The sequence below is a fragment of the Rhodnius prolixus genome, unplaced genomic scaffold (genome assembly GCF_049639745.1).
Source record: "Rhodnius prolixus isolate KJV_2025 unplaced genomic scaffold, Rpr scaffold_8, whole genome shotgun sequence".
NCBI lineage: Eukaryota > Metazoa > Arthropoda > Insecta > Hemiptera > Reduviidae > Rhodnius > Rhodnius prolixus.
Window position 1 is genome coordinate 10,903,618 of NW_027411593.1, and position 18,499 is coordinate 10,922,116.

The 18,499-nt window shown below is 35.5% G+C and overlaps 1 protein-coding gene across 2 annotated transcripts in view; it reads right to left on the minus strand.

The window, feature by feature from the left end:
• The window catches only part of LOC141450850 (cyclic GMP-AMP phosphodiesterase SMPDL3A-like), a 577,559-nt gene that overhangs the window by 23,373 nt on the left and 535,687 nt on the right, over window positions 1–18,499 (minus strand). For both annotated transcript variants that reach the window (XM_074121695.1, XM_074121696.1), the window contains 3 exons: window positions 7,946–8,129; window positions 2,128–2,240; window positions 155–330 (listed from right to left, as the gene is read on the minus strand). In XM_074121695.1, coding sequence (XP_073977796.1) covers window positions 155–330; window positions 2,128–2,240; window positions 7,946–8,129 — 473 coding nt within the window. The remainder of the gene's footprint in view (window positions 1–154; window positions 331–2,127; window positions 2,241–7,945; window positions 8,130–18,499) is intronic.

An 18,499-nucleotide genomic window follows, 5' to 3' on the forward strand; every position in this document is an offset into this window, starting at 1 on the left:
GACAGTAAGGCAGTGTCATCTGCGTATGTGGAGGAGTGTAGTGTTAGCATCAGTTGGTATGTCTGAAGTGTAAATGGAATAAAGAATAGTACCCAGAATGCTGTCCTGTGGAAACATTCTTAAAAAGCAAAATTTATTAATCAATTAAACTGACCTGGAGAAAAGTTGTGAATTGTGCTTAGTGAATGTAGACGCTAGTTCATTCAAAGATTTAGCGGTAACCTCCGTTAAACCATAATATGAAGTTAAATTGTATTCTTGTTGCCAATCGGCTGAATCCCTTTGATTGGCATTGTTCAAGTCTAGGTAGTATTGTGTATAATCCAATACCTGTAAAAATGATAAAGTATTTGCAATTATTTGAATTTGGGAAGAGATAATTATAAACAATTTAAAGGTACAGGAATAAGAATTTAATTTATTATCATATAGTACGGATGTCCTTCTTTTTAAATCCTTATTTGTCATCGCAGTAACGTAAAGGGCAAATATCATTTTACCTCCATGTGTAAGTGCTTCTATGGGCAGACTAACTGAGACAATTTGAAGACTTAATGCTCGGATTGAAGTAATTCTCAATCTTGCACCTCTTCAACTAATGGTGGAGAAGTAAACAAAGGGAGCAATCCTCTCCAAAGGGAGAGAAGGGATTTATTGGTACCACACAGAGCGGTTATCCCTGACTACTAGAGCCCCGAACTTCTAGGAAGTTCCTTAAAGGGCCTTAGAGGGTTATCAGCTGTTGGGGAGGAACATATACGATCTCTAGAACCTCTTAACATCGGGATGCTATGGTCGGTAAGAGCGGGAGTATGTTGTAACACACGAAATGTAATACTATACAGGGTGTTCATTTTAAGACGGCTCAAATGCATTTCATGCTTAAACGGTTAATCTGAGCAAAAAATGGTAGAGGAAAAATTTGTTGCCCGTCAGCTCTAGTTTCTGTATATGTGACTTCATTTTAGATTCCTGCCCGCATACGCTTATTTTATCTTATTCCTTAATTTATCAAATAATGCACTTTTGCAGCTTTTGCAGCATGAACTGTGTTTTGAAAGGTGCCTTCTCAGACTCGCAAGCCAGGTTAGCCAGGAGGTTATCAACTGCTCTCTGTATTTGAGGAGGCACCTTTAAAGGCACAGTACATGCTTCACAAGTTGAGTAAAGTGCATTATTTGGTAAATTAAGGCACAAGTTTGATCCTTTACATGAAAGATATTGATCACTTACATATGTGGCAGGAGGTTTCCAATTTTTTTGGTAATTAAACGCATCTCTTCCAAAATTACCAAATAATTATTAAACCATCTTGTTTGTAGCAGATGTAAAATTAATTTTTAGCCATTTTGTGTATGCTTGAGTACATCTAAAGCTCTTAACATTGGATTTTTCTTAGAAAAACCTCTCGGAAAACGTCTTATTTCCCGATATTAAGAAAAATAGTAGCTTTACTGCCTTGGCAATATTTTTAGTAGAAAGGGGATGAAAAATACATAAAAATGATCTATCGCGTGCTCTTCTTTCTCTTTGATAACAAGTTAAAAAATTGAAATATGATTAATAAATACCAGAGTTTGAAATGGCCTAGCACCTTTAATTTTAAGGATATCAAATTGCGGTTTCCCGTTTCTTTCATTACTTTTTATACTCTTTAAAACTGTGTATATGAAAATGGGGGTCAACTGCGAACCCTCACTTTTGGTCGCGCGTCAGCCGCGTATGCAAGCAGGAATCTAAAATCAAGTCACATATTCTGAAACTAGAGGTGACGGGCAACAAAATTTTCCTCTACCATTTTTTGCTCAGATTAACCGTTTAAGCATGAAATGCATTTGAGCCGTCTTAAAATGAACACCCTGAATAATGTTAGTATGAATCAAGCAAGTTGTGGTTAGTTATACCTGACTGACGGCTTCTCCAGTCTGTCTAAATCTTCCATAGGGAGCTAAATATTTAGTCAAACATTCCTTGGTCGCGAGGGGATGTGAATTCACTTTTTAGCGTTACCAGGAATTGCATTAGATTTCCTAACTTTTTGAAAGGATCTATAATTGGGGCTATTCTGACAAAATCAAAAATCAAATAAAGACAACTTCACTTGAAGATAAATAAATATGCTCTTACCTGGCCAGTGCTTGTTTCAAATTTGTAAAGCCTAATCCCAGGATTATTTGGACCGCTGGCAGTTCTTTTTGGTGAAAGTGCGGGCGCCAATAACATCCAGTTCACCGGCCGACCTGCAAGCATACAAAATAGTCATAGTTTCTTTTTTTATATTTGTTCCTAAATTTATTATTTATATAAAGGAGAGGAGATTAAAAGCTTCTATTCGTATAACAATATTTATTTTTATTTATATGTTTTCAAAAATCCTGTTCTAATCAAGTGCGGAAGGAAGCAAGTTTTTGATAAAGATTTACAAATTAAGGCTACAAATTTCAATGTCATCGATGAATATGTCGGTTCACTTTGATTTCGAGGACGAGGATGCACTGTTGATTAGACTAGGAATATTGATTGGACTGAAAGCTTCTCTCTCTCTTACACACATACAAAATTTTAATTTCCCATTTACTGGAAAAGCTAAAAATAACTGAAAATAATTTCCCACCTACTCATAATTCTCAAAGAAACAAATTTCATTTCATGCTTAATAACACAATATTACAACAATAAGAATTATTATTAATTTGTACTAAAATTACTTACTTTTTTTTTTATACAAGAGCGAGAATATTTACTATAAATTTTACTAAGTAATGATTGATTTTAACATGATATTGTTGAAGAAAATTGACGTGAAAACCGACCAATCTGTTCGGTAAATTAGCAGCACCTATGGCCGCCTTCCGCTGTCGATCGATTTTACGCAAGTTGATTTACATAATCAATTTTAATTACTTATATGCAGGTTGTGAGCTATAAAATACACATCAATGGCTCTCTTGAGGGAATCCTACCTTCCATCCTTATTCCCAAAATGCCTTCATATGTATCAAATGGGCGTAAATACCTAAAATTCAATGAAATTCTTAGATCTATTTTGAACAAAAAAAAAAAAAAAAAAAAAAAATTAAAACTAGATCCTTAAGGTGATTATTAAAATAAAAAACATTTCTTCCTGTAAAGCTCAAAATTTTTGTTTATAAACAATCAAATTCGTAAATCTGGGTAGTTCTATAATTTTATGTCGAGGGTGAGCAGAGTAAGTAAAGAATTAATAACAATAATTATATATTATTAGATCAAAGGTTAGGGCTCTGGGATTTCTCTGCACGGATATCCCGATTCGAATCTGGCAGCCCTTAGATTCTTCTCATCTTAGGGTCTTCTTTCAGCGGTACCGTGAGGAAAAGTGTTTCCATAACGTGAGACCCCCAGTGCACAGAAAACAAAATGATATTGACGCACCTTAAATTAAAAAATAAATATAATAATATACGTTATCTAAAACTTTGGTAAATGTGGTTGCTATAATAAATGTAAAATATAAATACTGTAGTGGACATTGATATCAAAGAATTCTTTATTTATTTTCCCAGCCATCCGTTTTGGTAGGACGCGATAACAGACAGAGAGGGTGAAGAAGTAGTACCTTTTGCAGGCGGCCATATAAAAGACTTGGGGGGACAACAAAAGGGCAGCGAGAGGAAGTTTGGTGACGTACGCACGCGCACCGGGGGGGGGAAGGTTATAGTGCTGCACATAACAGCAGAGCGGCCGTCATCATCATTTCCACCTGATCGTGTTTTGTTTGCTAAAGAGGTAAGAACCTGCTGGCCGTATCCACCTCCCCTTGTACTGGCCGCCTTCCTCAAAAAAACGCCCTCCTTGCTCTCTGACATTACATCCTTTTGCATGCTCTCCAACCTGCCTAAATATTGCCTACAATAGCATATCTGCTCCTTCTGTTCCATTCTGTTCTCTTCCTCGGAAAAGACATTATTTTATTTTCATTTATTTCTTTCTGAAAGTTTCACTCGAGCGTTATGCTATTTCAAGCGAATATATTTCTAACAAATGCTTTTTTATGAATAAAAGAAAATAAATCAAAACGCTCACGTTAATTCTTATAAATAACAGCGAACACATAAATAATAATAGTAATACAAAAATGAAGGAAAGTAGAAGAATAAGAAGGGCACGATAAGCAGGTGGAGGGAGAAGGATAAATACTAGAAGAGGTCAAGGAAAAGGTGAGGATGAAGAAGAAGGCGAAGTGTGGAAGAAAAAATAGGAGAAGAAGACAATAAAGAAGAAGGAGGACAAGACGCAGGAGAATAAGAAGGACCAGAAAAGCAGAAAGAGGGAGATCAAGAGGAAAATGAAGGAGAAAAAGATCAAGGAGAAGGAGAAAGAAGGATGAGGAAAAAGAAGAGGAAGAGGAAAAGAGATAGAACAAGCAATTAGAAGAGGTAGAATAGTGAGAAGGAATTAGTTTAGTAGTAAGTACCACTCGCAGATCCCACAGCTCCTGCCTCTGTCTACGAGTTCCTTACAGTTCACAGCCTTGTACGAGAGAACACAGTCTGCGCTGAAAAGGTGACTCAATCGAAAAACATCTTCGCGAATTATACGAAAAGCTAATAGGAACTCGCGGAGTTTGTTAGCGTCGGATACGAGAGAATTTGAATAATAATTATTATTAAATACCACGCTAACGAAGCGAACACTTTCAGTTAGAAAGAAAAATTCCATCTTTATTTGATATTAGATAGTTTCCTTTAAAGAAAACTACTCCAAACTAAAATAGTTACACTAGTCAATATTGTACAAATAGTGTTGGATTTTAGTGACAGTTGTTGGAGGTAACAGCCCATGAAAGTATCGATTAGTAGTGCCCACTTCACGACATGTTGTCCTTGTCTAGGGACTGTTGTTGTTCAACTAGTGGTTGATTTTTATTGAGGGGTTGAAGGTTCTTTCACATTGCATTCTATCCTGTAATTTTATTTAACATTATCGATCCTTTGTGCTTTAAACCGTGTTTAAACGAAAGACGATAAATAGCGGAAACTGAAATTTGACATTTTGTTTAATTTTTGACACGTTTTTTTTGGTAAAACGTTTTTTAAATTTATATTAAAAATCAAAACTTGTTTGTTCGTTTAGTTAGTTAGTTGTTAGTTCCTTAGTTTTCATTTTATTTTTGGATGTAACTTTAGTAGAAGACGTCAACCGCAACTCTTGATTATGCAGTAGCTTAGGACGGCGACGTTTTTAGTAACTTAAGTCTCTACTCACATTAATAACTTTAATCGAAGAATGGGGAAGTATATTTTCAAATTGTGAACATTACAAGTTGAATTCTTAGTAGTTTCGTTAAAAATTAATAAAAATAGTATTCAAAGTTCATGCAGTACGTGCCATAGTTCATGGCCACAATTCTGAACGGAAATCTAGCCACTACAATTCTCCCATTTTCATCTATAAGTACTTCTAATAGTCCATTGCCATCAATATCTCACTTTGGATTAAGTTTAGAGGTGAGCTGCTTGCTTTAAATTTTAGGCCCTATAATTCGGTAAGGCAGTAATGAATGTTCCCTTCGTAACTAGAGGTCCAGTGAGGAGGACCACCATTAATTTTATATGTAATATGTCCTGCCATAAAAAAGTTTCGTATCTCTCTGTCTTTGGTCTTGGAGATTCTTCCGAGAGAAACCTTCATAGGAATTTATTAAATGGCAGGGGACTGGCCCAGGCTTGTTCTTTAAACCAAAGTGACATGAGGGCGCCACGGTAGCCGAGCGGTTATAGGCGAGTCCCGCAAAGCTAAGTTGGTTTCGATTCCCCGTTTTAGGCCTAGGATTTTATTTAATGGTTAATATTAGAAATTTACAAGTAAAGTATGACTTGCTAATCGCCTCCGTCCAAGACACCTAATTTGCTAGTTAGCCTGGCCTGAAAAAATAGGCAATTACTTTACTTTACCATAGTGGAGGTTCAGGAGTGAAATGGTCGCTGAATTTAACTTCTAAATTGCTCTGCATACGATGTATTGTAATTTTATTTGGAATTAATGCTGTTTGGTTTAACAATAAAACATTTATTGACATGTATTAATCAATACGGGCATTTTTCTTTTCTATTGACAAGGTAATCGATTGAGTTTCTTGTAGGGCAACTTATAATTTATTATAATAATTATCATAATTAGACTTTTTATTGTTAATTATATTATTAATTCATTTTTATTACTAATTATACTATCAACAGTCAACTTCCGGCAGACGGTTTATTACCAATGCTGTTTGTAGTTTGTAATGTGGTTCGATGTATCAATGTGATCTATTTTCTTTTCTGTAAATAAATTATTTATTCTCCTTCTAAATGTTTATTTAGAATTCTACTTTTGTGCGGCTAGATTAGTTTAAAAAAAAAAAACTAAGTCTAAATATTCCAAGTTAATGTTTAGTTTTGTTAAAATCCCAACCATTTAAAAGGAGCACTGATAAATGAAGAATACTCATTATCATACCATCTAAGGTGCACCTCCCTCTTAATGGGGTAGCAGAAAATGTAAAATCTTGGTTAGCAGTAAATGGAAACCTACACCCGTAATGATAGTTTAATTATTCTCTAACACGTTTTGCACATAATTGTGCGTGCGCTGGCAATGTGCTGATAAATTGTGAATGCAAAATGTTAATGATAATAACTTGTGAGGTAATTTTCGCCTCGTTGTGATCAATTGTCTCTCATCGCTGTAACCAACTGGATTTCTTTTTTATTATTTTTATACTTTGCTGTAAATTTCTTTTATTAAACATTAAATAACATCTAAGGCCTAAAGACCGGGAATCGAACCTAGTACCACAATGTATATTAGCTTTACAGGTCTCGCCTCTAACCGCTCGGCTACCGTGGCGCCTATTTTATTATTATTATTTCATTGCTTACATTGTTGTAAACAATATAAGCACAGTTCTGTTGAGCTTATTCATGCTAAGAGAATTCTATTTTAGCATTAGTCCCTCTCTCTGAAAGCGTGGACTTGTCCAAATGGCCCTACGTAACCGCGAACCACAGTAACTTTCATTCAAGCACAAACGCAAGCCCGTTTAGCTCAATTTTAGCCGTTTGAGAGGCATCATTGAATAGCTCATCTTCATTAGAGATAACTTACCAAAAATGTTCCTGTATTTCAATTTTCATTAATGCTATATATTTACGTTCAATGTTATTTATAGCATACACCAAATAACAAAATGGCATTTAAAGGTAAAACAAAATTAAATGGCCACTCTCATTAAACCATAAATGTGCATAAGTTAATTTAGTAAAGTGAAACTCCCGCTCGGGTAACTTTTTTTATCAAATCCTCCTGCGAAGATTTGCTGAATTTACGTTGCTGTGGTACTAGAATATACTGCAAAGGAAGTGGCCATATTAGCCAACACCATTGTGACATAGAAACTCTATTTATACCTTCTTAAAATTTAGCGTTTTTACGAAGACTGTGGGTGTTTTTTGCTAAGTGATAAAAATATATACGCGAAAATGTTAGTTAGCACGTGATAAGTAATTGGCTATATTTTGCTAATTAGAGGTTTCGCTTAAACCCAAGTAGAAGTTCACGTAAACTTTTTTCTGCATACGTCCTTTTTTTTTTGTATTTATTGGGGTGCGTCAGTATACACTTTTGGTTAGGATTCTCGCAGGGGATTGGCTAGGCAATTCCCACCTCTTTAGGGGGCTTCAACACGCACATATATGGATTTCATGTGTGCATTTCGTTTGAAACTTAAAAAAAGGAAAGGGGAAATGGCCTGCGGGAACCTTAAAGCATACTAACCCCTGTAACCGCCCAGTATACAGTGTCTATAGAGTTTGCTAATGTGTACATTTGCTACGGTTCAGCGAACTAACAGACGATAAAATCTATTTGTTGAAAGCCTAAGGAGTGATTATATTACTGATTATTATAAACTTCTACTCACCTAAATCATTGTAGATAACACGAAAAGTATCTGAGTGCAAATGGCCATAGAACTGGCCAACAATTATGTCTGAATTTTCGCGTATCGTCCTGAGCAATCGTAAGCTGTGTTTCTCTTGAAACGTTGGCAAAGCTTCAGGTTGTCTTTCATCTGCACCGGGTGCCATATGTCCTACTAAGAACACCTGAAACAAATTAAAAAAACAAAAAATTAACGTGTGGCTGTGTCATGGACACGGCCGTGTGTTGTACGTGAATACGTTTATGTAACGGGTTATATTTTCTATATAAAATATTTTTATTTATGTATTTAGGATGAAATCAAGGAAACAAATCGACGATCGAACACAAACTATGCCTTTACAATCCGTTGTCGATGTTGAAGCGATTTCATCATCCACTTGCATAATTTCAACCGCCCCAGCTGCAGATGTACTGACACCGTCGTTGATCCGCTCGGCCGCATTCATTCTTTTACGTTCCCGGCGCAGCTTGACTCGGTCATATGGTGTTTTATTATTACCATTCGATTGTTCTTAAGAGGCCCTTTCCAACCGTATACGATCTCTGTATTTGGTTTTGGCTTTTCGACGCGTATAGGCCGACATTATATATTTTTGATAATATTTTTTTATTCTAACACCTTATTATATTCACTGCCACTATCTTATACTAATGTTTTATATAATATAGATAGATTGTGACGACAGCTGACGATTAAAACTTAAACGAAGATCGTAGCTTCTCCGAGTCAAAAGTTATACTAATTGCAAAGCTCGATACGCAGCAAAATGATCTCAAAATGGCGGCGCTTCCCCCTCCACCGCGCGCGATGCGTCACAGTCCTTGCTTATCGTAATGAATTCTTTGATCCTTTAGCTATCCAGTGGTCTAATTTAATTTTGGATGTAGACGATAGATTCGAAACTATAATGCCAAGTTGTATCCCCCGATTTTTAATCATTAGGTTTTTAGGATTGCCTCCATATGACAGCAAATTTAAAGACGTATTCACGTCAAAATCTGGAATAAATAACACAGAAACTTGTTTTCCGGGTTTGAATCTATAGTAACTATAACGTCTAAACAAACGCGTGGGGTAACAGCTAAAATTAAACTATTGGTCTTCTATGTAGGTTGAACTAAACGTTATTCCACTAGTCTTTTATCAACTTATTTACTAATCTCCATTTAACTTGAAGATTTTTCAATTTTTTTCATTTTTTCCCCCTTTATTGATCCATTCACAACTGCGTATTACAGTGACGCAAAAAGCAAATACGATGAACGTATAATACAGCATAAATATGAAATAGAAACGAAAATAATAAAGTAATAAGAAAAGTAAAAACCAAATAGTAAATAAATCGCTGGAAGGCATGAATGAAGGCCATCCAACGATGACCATCATAAGTCGGTTAAAGTAAAATATCAATTGGATTGAATACGAAGGATGACATTTTATCGTTCGACCAGGTGTTGGCGAAGCCATCGGCGCCTCAGTCTGCGAGGAGGATTTTGACGGGAGGTTAGTGCAGGACAAGTTGCTAATTAAGGGGTTATGGTGTAGGTAAAGATTGGAGTGGAATTTGATGTAGCGGGGATTGGGCAGGAAACAAATGGGATTCGCAGGTCGGTGTGGATGGTCTGTTTGCTGACATAAAAGGGTGCGTCAGTGATGGTTCCAAGGATTTTTGAATGGAAGATTGGAATCCTGTTTAGGTTCAAACGCTTTGCTGTTCCATATACAGTTCCAAATCTGTAAGTCCAGATAGGAGCAAGTAAGACTGAGTACAGCCGTTTCTTGTTTGTAAAGAGTCACTTTTGATGGTTTGTCAAGTAGTCCCTTGAGCAGTCGATGTCTCTGGTTGAGTTCAAGTCGTTTTCCATTTTTGAATTCCTATTTTCGATTTGCTGCTTTTCGTTTTGGTTCCGCTAACCATACAGGTTAAAGGTCTACCTGCTCTTTTGCTCTAAAGATTCTACCTAAATGAGAATGAATACCGTATCTACTTCATCTCATTGAATGAGTTGTATGAATTTGAAGATTTTTCGAAGAAAAAACAGAAAATTTTGGGGCTACTTAGAACCTTTTTCTTATATGCTTCTTTAATAATAAATTTTCGAGTTTGCCGTGTTTCGAATTGCAATAATTCTACAATTAACATTAAAACAGCAATAAGCTTATACTACGTAGATTCTTCACACGGTAATCCTGGTTCGAATCCAGCTGCAGCTGCCCCTTAGATTCTCTCTTCCTAGGAATTTCTAAGAGCTCACTGTTCGGCGTTATCTGTAAGGAGAGGACACTGTCTGGAGACCGACAGTGTACTAAATAAAGCTCCGGGAGCCAATGACCTCAGATTTGATGCTCCGTAAATTTTTTTTAAAAAAAATGTGAATTCATTAAAATTCCTCTGAAATATTTTTACTGATCTATTTTTAGAATATTTTAATAAATTACAGATTACCAGAAAGAGAGATTGAATAAGAAACAGGAGTGTGAGATAGAATTTCGAGCAAGTTTAGACTCTGTAATATCTGACAAGGCCGAAGGCAAACTTTAATTCTTGTTTTAATTTAGAAAATAGATACTTAAATTCCCGCGCTCCCCCGCTCGTAATTTCAACTTCAATTATAAAATGGACGATCTTCTTTCATAAGTTCAATTTTTCTACTTTTAATATTTTAGAAGAAATGATGGAATAGTTTGAATGAGAGCAATATAATTTTATAAAAATTTTGATTTCTAGCCGGGAAAACTGCCTGAATCTTTGACCGGAAAATTTGTAATTAAAAAAACAGATCTTCATGCTCGCACTTTTTTGTTAGGAAAATTAATACTCTTAAATACTGAAAATTAATAGTAATTAATCTCATCCGTAATTAATAAAATACAAACGAGATAAGAAAACGTAAAGTGGACGCTTTGCGAATTTAGAGAAATGCCACTGAATCGATCTTAAACTGAAAAGAATTAGTTTCAATGGAAAATGGAATGTTAGTCTAAATTTGGCTAAATTTGAAGTTTAATATTTAAATTTGATATTTAATACTTAATGCTAGAGACAATTTTATTGGGTATCTTTGCTATCGTACTTAATTAAGAACTAACAACCGTAAATCCAATCTAGCAGAACATTAGTGAATGCTGCTGCATGACCCTAAAAGCACGGATGAATCTTCACCTTCTAGATAAGGGGTGAAGAAGAACTGATAGTAAGATAAGATTCTAATAGAGCGGCCCCTTAAGGCCTAAGCCACTGCGACCCATTTGGACCTATTGTGGCTCCCCCACTCTAGGGCTCGGCCCTCCAGACCCGTCCGTTTAATCAGACTCTTAATTCTGGTGAGCGGCACCTGTGTAAAGCTCTCAGGCCTTGGTTTTTCCTCCCCGAGAAGTAACATCCTTAGCCAGACAAGCCCCTCACACTGACACAACATGTGCAGTGCCGTTTCCTCCTCTTCTTCCTGACAGAACCTACAAAGGCTATCATCTGCCAGGCCCATGCGATGCATGCGTTTTCTGGGCCTACAATTATCCTTATAGCCCCACGCGGCCTTGACGGATTAATTCTGCAGTCAGCCTTGGCGAATAGCCCGTTATGAACTCCTTCGCCTGTTTCAGCCCTGTGATGGCAAGCCACAACTTCTGAGACCTAGTCTGCACCCATAGTTTAATGGCCGCAGTCTTAAGACACTTGGAGACCCCCAAAATAGTGTCCTAAGAGACACTCCCGGAGAGCCTTCCCTGGCCAAAAAAATCTGCCACTTCGTTTCCCTTATGTCGTGAATGACCAGGCACCCACCCTAGAAAGATCTTATTTTGGTCACTAATTTAAGAACTGATAGTGCTAAGCCCATTTAGGTTACCATTTTATCTCGCCGAAAGGTCAAAAAAACATTTTGGAGAATAAAGTTTAAAGGGGAGAGTAGGTTATATTTACTCAATTAAAGTCACAGGTCAAAGTCTGTGGACGTGAGAAGTTAGCGGACAGTGTTGGGTCTGTCATCGAGCGGAGGAAAAGTTGGGTCGTTTTGCCGTCAGATCAGGGGCGCCTTAACTTTTCTTTCTCCCGCCTTCATGGAGACCCCGCTTCAATTGAATTCATGGGAAACTTCCTGAACTGAAATTTATGCTTGTTTTGATCCATTAATTTTTTACTTCCTCCGGAAGTATTGCAATACAATTAAGCTAAGCTTTGTTTAGCGTCCTTCTAGAATGTTCGTTATCTCATCGCTTATATAAATTTCAAATAGCATGAACATGACCCTAATTTCGAATTTGAGAAAAACCTTTTAGATTAGATTTTGCAGATTTTTTGATATGCGCTGAATAAAAATTTACTTTAAATTTTAAACCTTCCTTGTACAGATCTGGTGCGCTACCTTGGGCTCTACATAGACAAACGACTCACGTGGAACCCACACACAAGACTTAAATGACAAGCAATGGCTAAACGTGCGAAACTGCTTTACAGACTACTTGGACGACGCTCTAAATTGCCCTTAGAACTCAAACGTTTAACATGACAACACTATCCTCAAACCTATGTGGACTTAGTAGAGCTGTGGGGTTCAGCCAAACCTACAATGAAAACTCTTCCGACAGATAGATGACGCTCCTTTCTACGTGACTAACCTCACTCTTCATGAAGACCTCAACATTCCCTTCATAGACCAACTTGCTAAGACTAAATACCAAAAATTCCATACAGCTCTCTCTACTAGCTCTAATCCTCTTGTACTGTCCCTCGCCTCCTCTGACAATACTCCTAACAATCCACCTCGCAGTCTGAATCGCCAGTGGCCCCGCGACTTCCTTGAGGTCTGAAAACCTAAAGATCATTACATCCCGTAGAGAGTGCTACCACTGGGTAGTTTCTCTCCTCCTGCTCTTCACGTACCAATTAATCTTAGTACTTCCTTATTTACTTATTGTATATATAGATTGTAGATAACTTAATAAATTATAATAAAAAAAAAAGTTTTAATTAACTTCACAATAATGGCATTTGAAAACGTATTGCCTAGCTTCAAGGTACACCCCCCCCCCCAAAAAAAAACTATTTATCAAATTTGAAACTTCAAAATTGCATTTACTAATTTTAAGTGCCCATTAAAATATCGAAATGCAGGCGCATCCTTGCAGAACAATTATTTAAATTGTAAACTTGATTACCCCGTGAACAGAGAGAATCTAAACACTATTCTAAAACTTATGTGGTCTTACGGACTAGAGCTGTGGGATTCAGTCAAACCTACAAAACATACGGACAGTACGTATAGACATTTCAATCAAAACTCCTCCGAGAGATAGCTGACGCTCCTTTCTACGGTGACTAACCTCACTCTTCACAACGACCTCAACATTCCCTTTATAGACCTATTCGCCAAGACTGAATACCAAAAATTCCACACTACTCTCTCGACTAGCTCTAATCCTCTTGTACTGTCTCTCACTTCTTCTAACATCCCTAATACTCCTCGCCGACTGAATCGCCAGTGGCCCCGCAAATTCTTTATAGTCTGAAGGCCTAAACGCCATTATTCTCCTATCTCTCCTCTCTCCTCCTCGTATTCTCCTCCTCACATTCTCCTCTCTCATATAGAGAGTGCTACCGCTGGGTAGTTTCTCTCCTCCTGCTCTCCTTCCGCACCAGTTCATTACTCTCTCCATATTTACTTATTGTATACAATGTATATAGATTGTAAATTACAAAATAAATTTAAAAAAAATAAACGATAAATAAATACATAAATATACAAATATATATATCACTTTTAATTGAAACATACTTCCATAATAACTGTATTGATATTATTTCTGTATTCTGGACTTTTATACCAACTATCCGAAATTTATCTGTTGTGTGACTTCAATGAAATTTTCCTTTTCATATTTCAACAGGTTTTTCGTGAGAATTGGATTTTTTTTTTATTCGAAAATTCTTATTAGTCACTCTACCATCAATATCAGTCACTTTACTTTTATTTTTTGTTTAAGCTTTTCTTATCGCTTTTTGTGAATGGAATCAGTCTTTGGTTGACTTAATCAACAGTCATTAATAAGTTGTAAATTGATACAAAATTATTCTTATAGAATTTTATACAGGAAAAATTGATGAAATAAATAGAAAAGTCAAGAATGTGGTCTCTCTAGAGGTCTAGCCTTCGCTAGTGTAGATTCAGACCTTGGTTGAACTATTTGTAACTTTACGTTTTTAAACGAAGTCAACTGGTTCTTTTTTGGTGCAATAAGTCCATACATCCTTCTGTGGTCACTAATTTCATTCCCTGACTCTCTTATTTAACAAGAAGTGGAGTATACTTGCCACTTTCTTAATATTCCTTCAAAGTACAAGCTCTCTAAGAGAAGATTGAGTTAAAAACAGTGATCCGGATGTTAGACGCAATAGTAGACTTGCTGGTTGTCAAGAAAGATATATGGAACTGGGACGGCTAACTGTAAGCTGTCAGAGATAATCCTAGAACTCAGTACGACTGTCTACAGTGGTGAAGAGGGGAAATAGCGCGGGTAGAAGCTAAAGTTAGAAAGGTCTGCCAAATGCATTACGTCTTATTGGCCGTGGTCGGTGACTGTTGGACTTTTCCAATCACTGCACTTGTGAAGTCTTTTCCACGAATTAATAGAATCAAGAAATAAGTCTTGGTAGTGTAAATTTTCTTGTAACTTACAATTCGCACTAAAAAAGGTAGAACACTTTAATATTATATATTCAAAAAAAAAGGTAAAGTAATGCCTATTTTTCAGGCGGGCTTTACGTCCAATTACCAAATTAGGTGACTAGAGATGGAGGCGACTCGCAAACATATTTAACTATACTTTTTTTTTAAAATAACTATTAAATAAAATCCAAGGCCTAGACCGGGGAATCGAACCCGAACTTTTATTAGAAACAATTTTCTAGATAAAATTCGATTAAGAGCTCTTCTCGAAGAGATGGTGGTTACAATATTATTATGTGGAATCATTTTCAACATATTGTGTCCAATATCATGGGGATCAAATATTTTTTTAGTATAATATATTAATTAATCGCATTTTCAAGTACGTATAAGCCCCTGATAGGCAATTTTTCAGGTATTTCGGATGGGATCCCTCAACATTTATTATTTATTGAATATATTCAAATTTCTCCGTAGTTATTGTAAGTTACACATCGTAAAACTTTTTTTAAATGGTATCTTTAATCCGACTTCAGTTAATAATAATAATATTGAACGTCAGGATTTAATGTGTTTCACTAGATGATATCCTTGTAAAACATTTCACGTGAGCGTGTTTTACGAGGCTATTAAGCTATACAGGAAACATGATTTACAAAAATCCTCTACAAAGCGGTTTTTTTTTGGCGATTATCCAACTCCCACTACATTCCTTGATTAGTCGTTAAAAATTTTTCATTATTTATTGATGGTGGGAAAATTAAATTATTTCTATGAATTTCCCCGATGTTTTAGGAAAAACAAGAAAATGGAACAGAAATATCTGTATATGTCTTTAAAATTTATAAATTAGTAAATTACTAAATAAATGAACTGACTCAGTGAAGTCGAAATCTCAACGCCAAACAGATTAATCCACCGCTTATTATGGATGAAAGTCAGAAACCAAACATGTCTGCTAAGACGGAAAAAAATAAAATATTATCCAGCCCTGCCAACCGAACCACATTTTCAAATAATAAAAGCTTTAGATGTTGAAGTATCTTAAATTAAATAAAAAAATACTATAAAAAGTGAAATCTCTAATGGGAGGACCAACCTTATCCTTTGGGCTATTTCCTTGTAAATGGAAGCGAAGTATAAGTAGTAGTTAAAATTTCGCGTGCAAGACGTGAAATATTTGTCCACTTTCCAACAGTATACTAAGGTACCATGATGGCCTTGAAAAGAATGTATTTTAAATTAAGGTTTAGTTTGGCTAGGCCACTAGAGAGAATTATCTCATACCAGAATACCACCTTTTCATTGTATTATATAGTTCGTGTATACACGCAAGGTGTTTTTTTTTATTTCTTTGTGATTTGCCTTAATATATAAATAAATAATAATACGCCTCTTAGATACATATTCCAGTAACATTGCCTAAAAACAGGCAAAACTTTACATTTAAAAAAAATGAAAAAACGGCTTTTTCGAAAGAATCAATTGTCTGTAATGCATTTAATAGTATACTTTTTCAAGAATAGGCGCAATAAATAGGTAATTATACAAGAAAATAGTAATATGAATAAATAATTGCACATAAATATACAAAGTATTTTTACGGCAGGATGAAACTGGGCATAAAATAGGTATACTTGAAAGTAAAGTTGAGCTTGATAATGTATTTAAGGAAGCAGGTGTGTTCATAATAACTTCTTGTTAAGTTAAAACTTATTTAACTTAGTTCCCTCTAAAATTTGTTTTAGTACAATATTTATATTGATTATAATTTGTGAAAATAAAAACCAAGTTTTCCGTTTTAAAATTGTTTATCTTTAATTTAACTTGATGTTATTCTTTGCGTAAATTTCAGTAAGTTTTAGGGAAATTAGGTAAAGACTAAGTTATGTTTTAAATACCGCCCCTAGTGCTGGACGAGACCGAGACGAGGCGAGACTTTATGCAGTCTCGATCTCGGTCTCGGTCTCGGTCGCTCAAGTCTCGGTCTCGTCGAGATATCTCGGTCTCGGTCTTGGTTTTTTTGAATTTTTGTTTAAGTATTAAAAGCGGTTTGCTATTAATAATCTTTTCAAAAAATGTTATTATTTTCTAATAATTATTTTAATTTATATATTGGTAATGAAAATGTGTGTAAAAGAAGACAACTACTTACACTTCAATGCATCATATATTACTATTACTGTTATATATCTTTATATAATTTCAAGAAGATGTTAAAAACGCGCCAAATGAAAGACCCAAATAACATATCTGCCTGCTATAACAAGTCGATTCGTGAAATAAAAAATACACCTCCCAACAAACTTCCCGCTCCATTAGTTATGGCTGTTGGTGGAGATAAAGAATCTGATGATTCACCTTTTGACGACGACGACGACTGCATCAATATTTTTGCACCATTTGCTCAAAAATCAGCAAATATCACCGAAGCATGGAAGACAGAAATAATTAATTACACCAAATTAGACCAAGCACCAGTAGACGTTGACATTTTAGAATGGTGGAAAACACTTGAGAATTCCTTCAAAAATTTGTCTAGAATGGCGAAAGATATTTTTAGTATCTGTGCAACTTCAGTGCCATCGGAAAGATTATTTTCGCAAGCTGCGATGATAATGACCAATAGAAGATCTTCTCTAACTTCTGACTCAGTAAAAGCTCTTTTATGTATCATTGCTTGGGCAAAGTGTATCTTAAAAACGAAAATTTGTGGCAATATTTTGTGGGAGCATAGATAGTTTTTTTTTTCAAATTCATTAATTCTAAAATTCTAAAATATAATTCAAATATAACATCTAAGTTCAAAGTATTAGATTATTTATAGTGAAATTTATGAAATTGAATAAATGAATGATATGAATAGTGAAATTAAGTGAATTTATGTAAAAATTATGTAATTCGAAGGGGGCCGCCACGGTAGCCGAGCGGTGCGAGACCTGCGAAGCTAATGTGTATTGTGGTACTGGGTTCGATTCCCGGTCTTAGGCCTTGGATTTTATTTAATGGTTAATATGAGAAATTTACAGTAAAGTATGTTTGCTAGTCGCCTCCGTCCGCGACACCTAATTGGTAGTTGGACGTAAAGCCCCGCCTGAAAAAATAGTCGATTACTTTACTTTGCTTACTTTACTTATGTAATTCGAAGTCAAATAGATGTAGTAATATTGAACATATATAATAAAATCGTATCTTTTAATAATTAATTCAATACCCGTAATTATTATTTATTAATACAGAACACAATTTTATAATTTTGTAGCTAAAAATTAATATTTGAAAAACCGAGACCCAGACCGAGACGAGACTTGAGCAACCGAGACGAGACCGAGATTTCTCGACGAGATATATATCATGTCTCGGTCTCGGTCTCGGTTGCTCAAGTCTCGTCTCCGAGATCGAGATTTGTCTCGTTTCTCGTGCAGCACTAACCGCCCCCAATTTATGTCGAAGAAAAATATCTTCAATTAATGTTAAACATTTTACAAGAAAAGATTTCAAAATGACAATATCACGATTTAGGTACTTTGAAAAGGATCGTTTAGAATCGCTTACTAAATTAATTTAGGCGCCACGATAGCCGAGCGGTGATAGGCTAAACCCGCAATGCTAAGATGTATTGTTGGTTAACTAGGTTCGATTCTCGGTCTAGGTCTTGGATTTTATTTGTTTTAATACGAGATCTTTATAGTACATTATTTTGTAAGCTTAGACGCCTCTGTTCTCAGCACCTAATTGGGTACAACTTGTCGTAAAGCAAGCCTGAAAATAATATACTCGTATTTCAATCAATTGTTATACTCTCTTTAAATAGGAGAGAAAGTAATAATGAACATTAATTTTCTCTTTAGTTGTTATTAGAGGA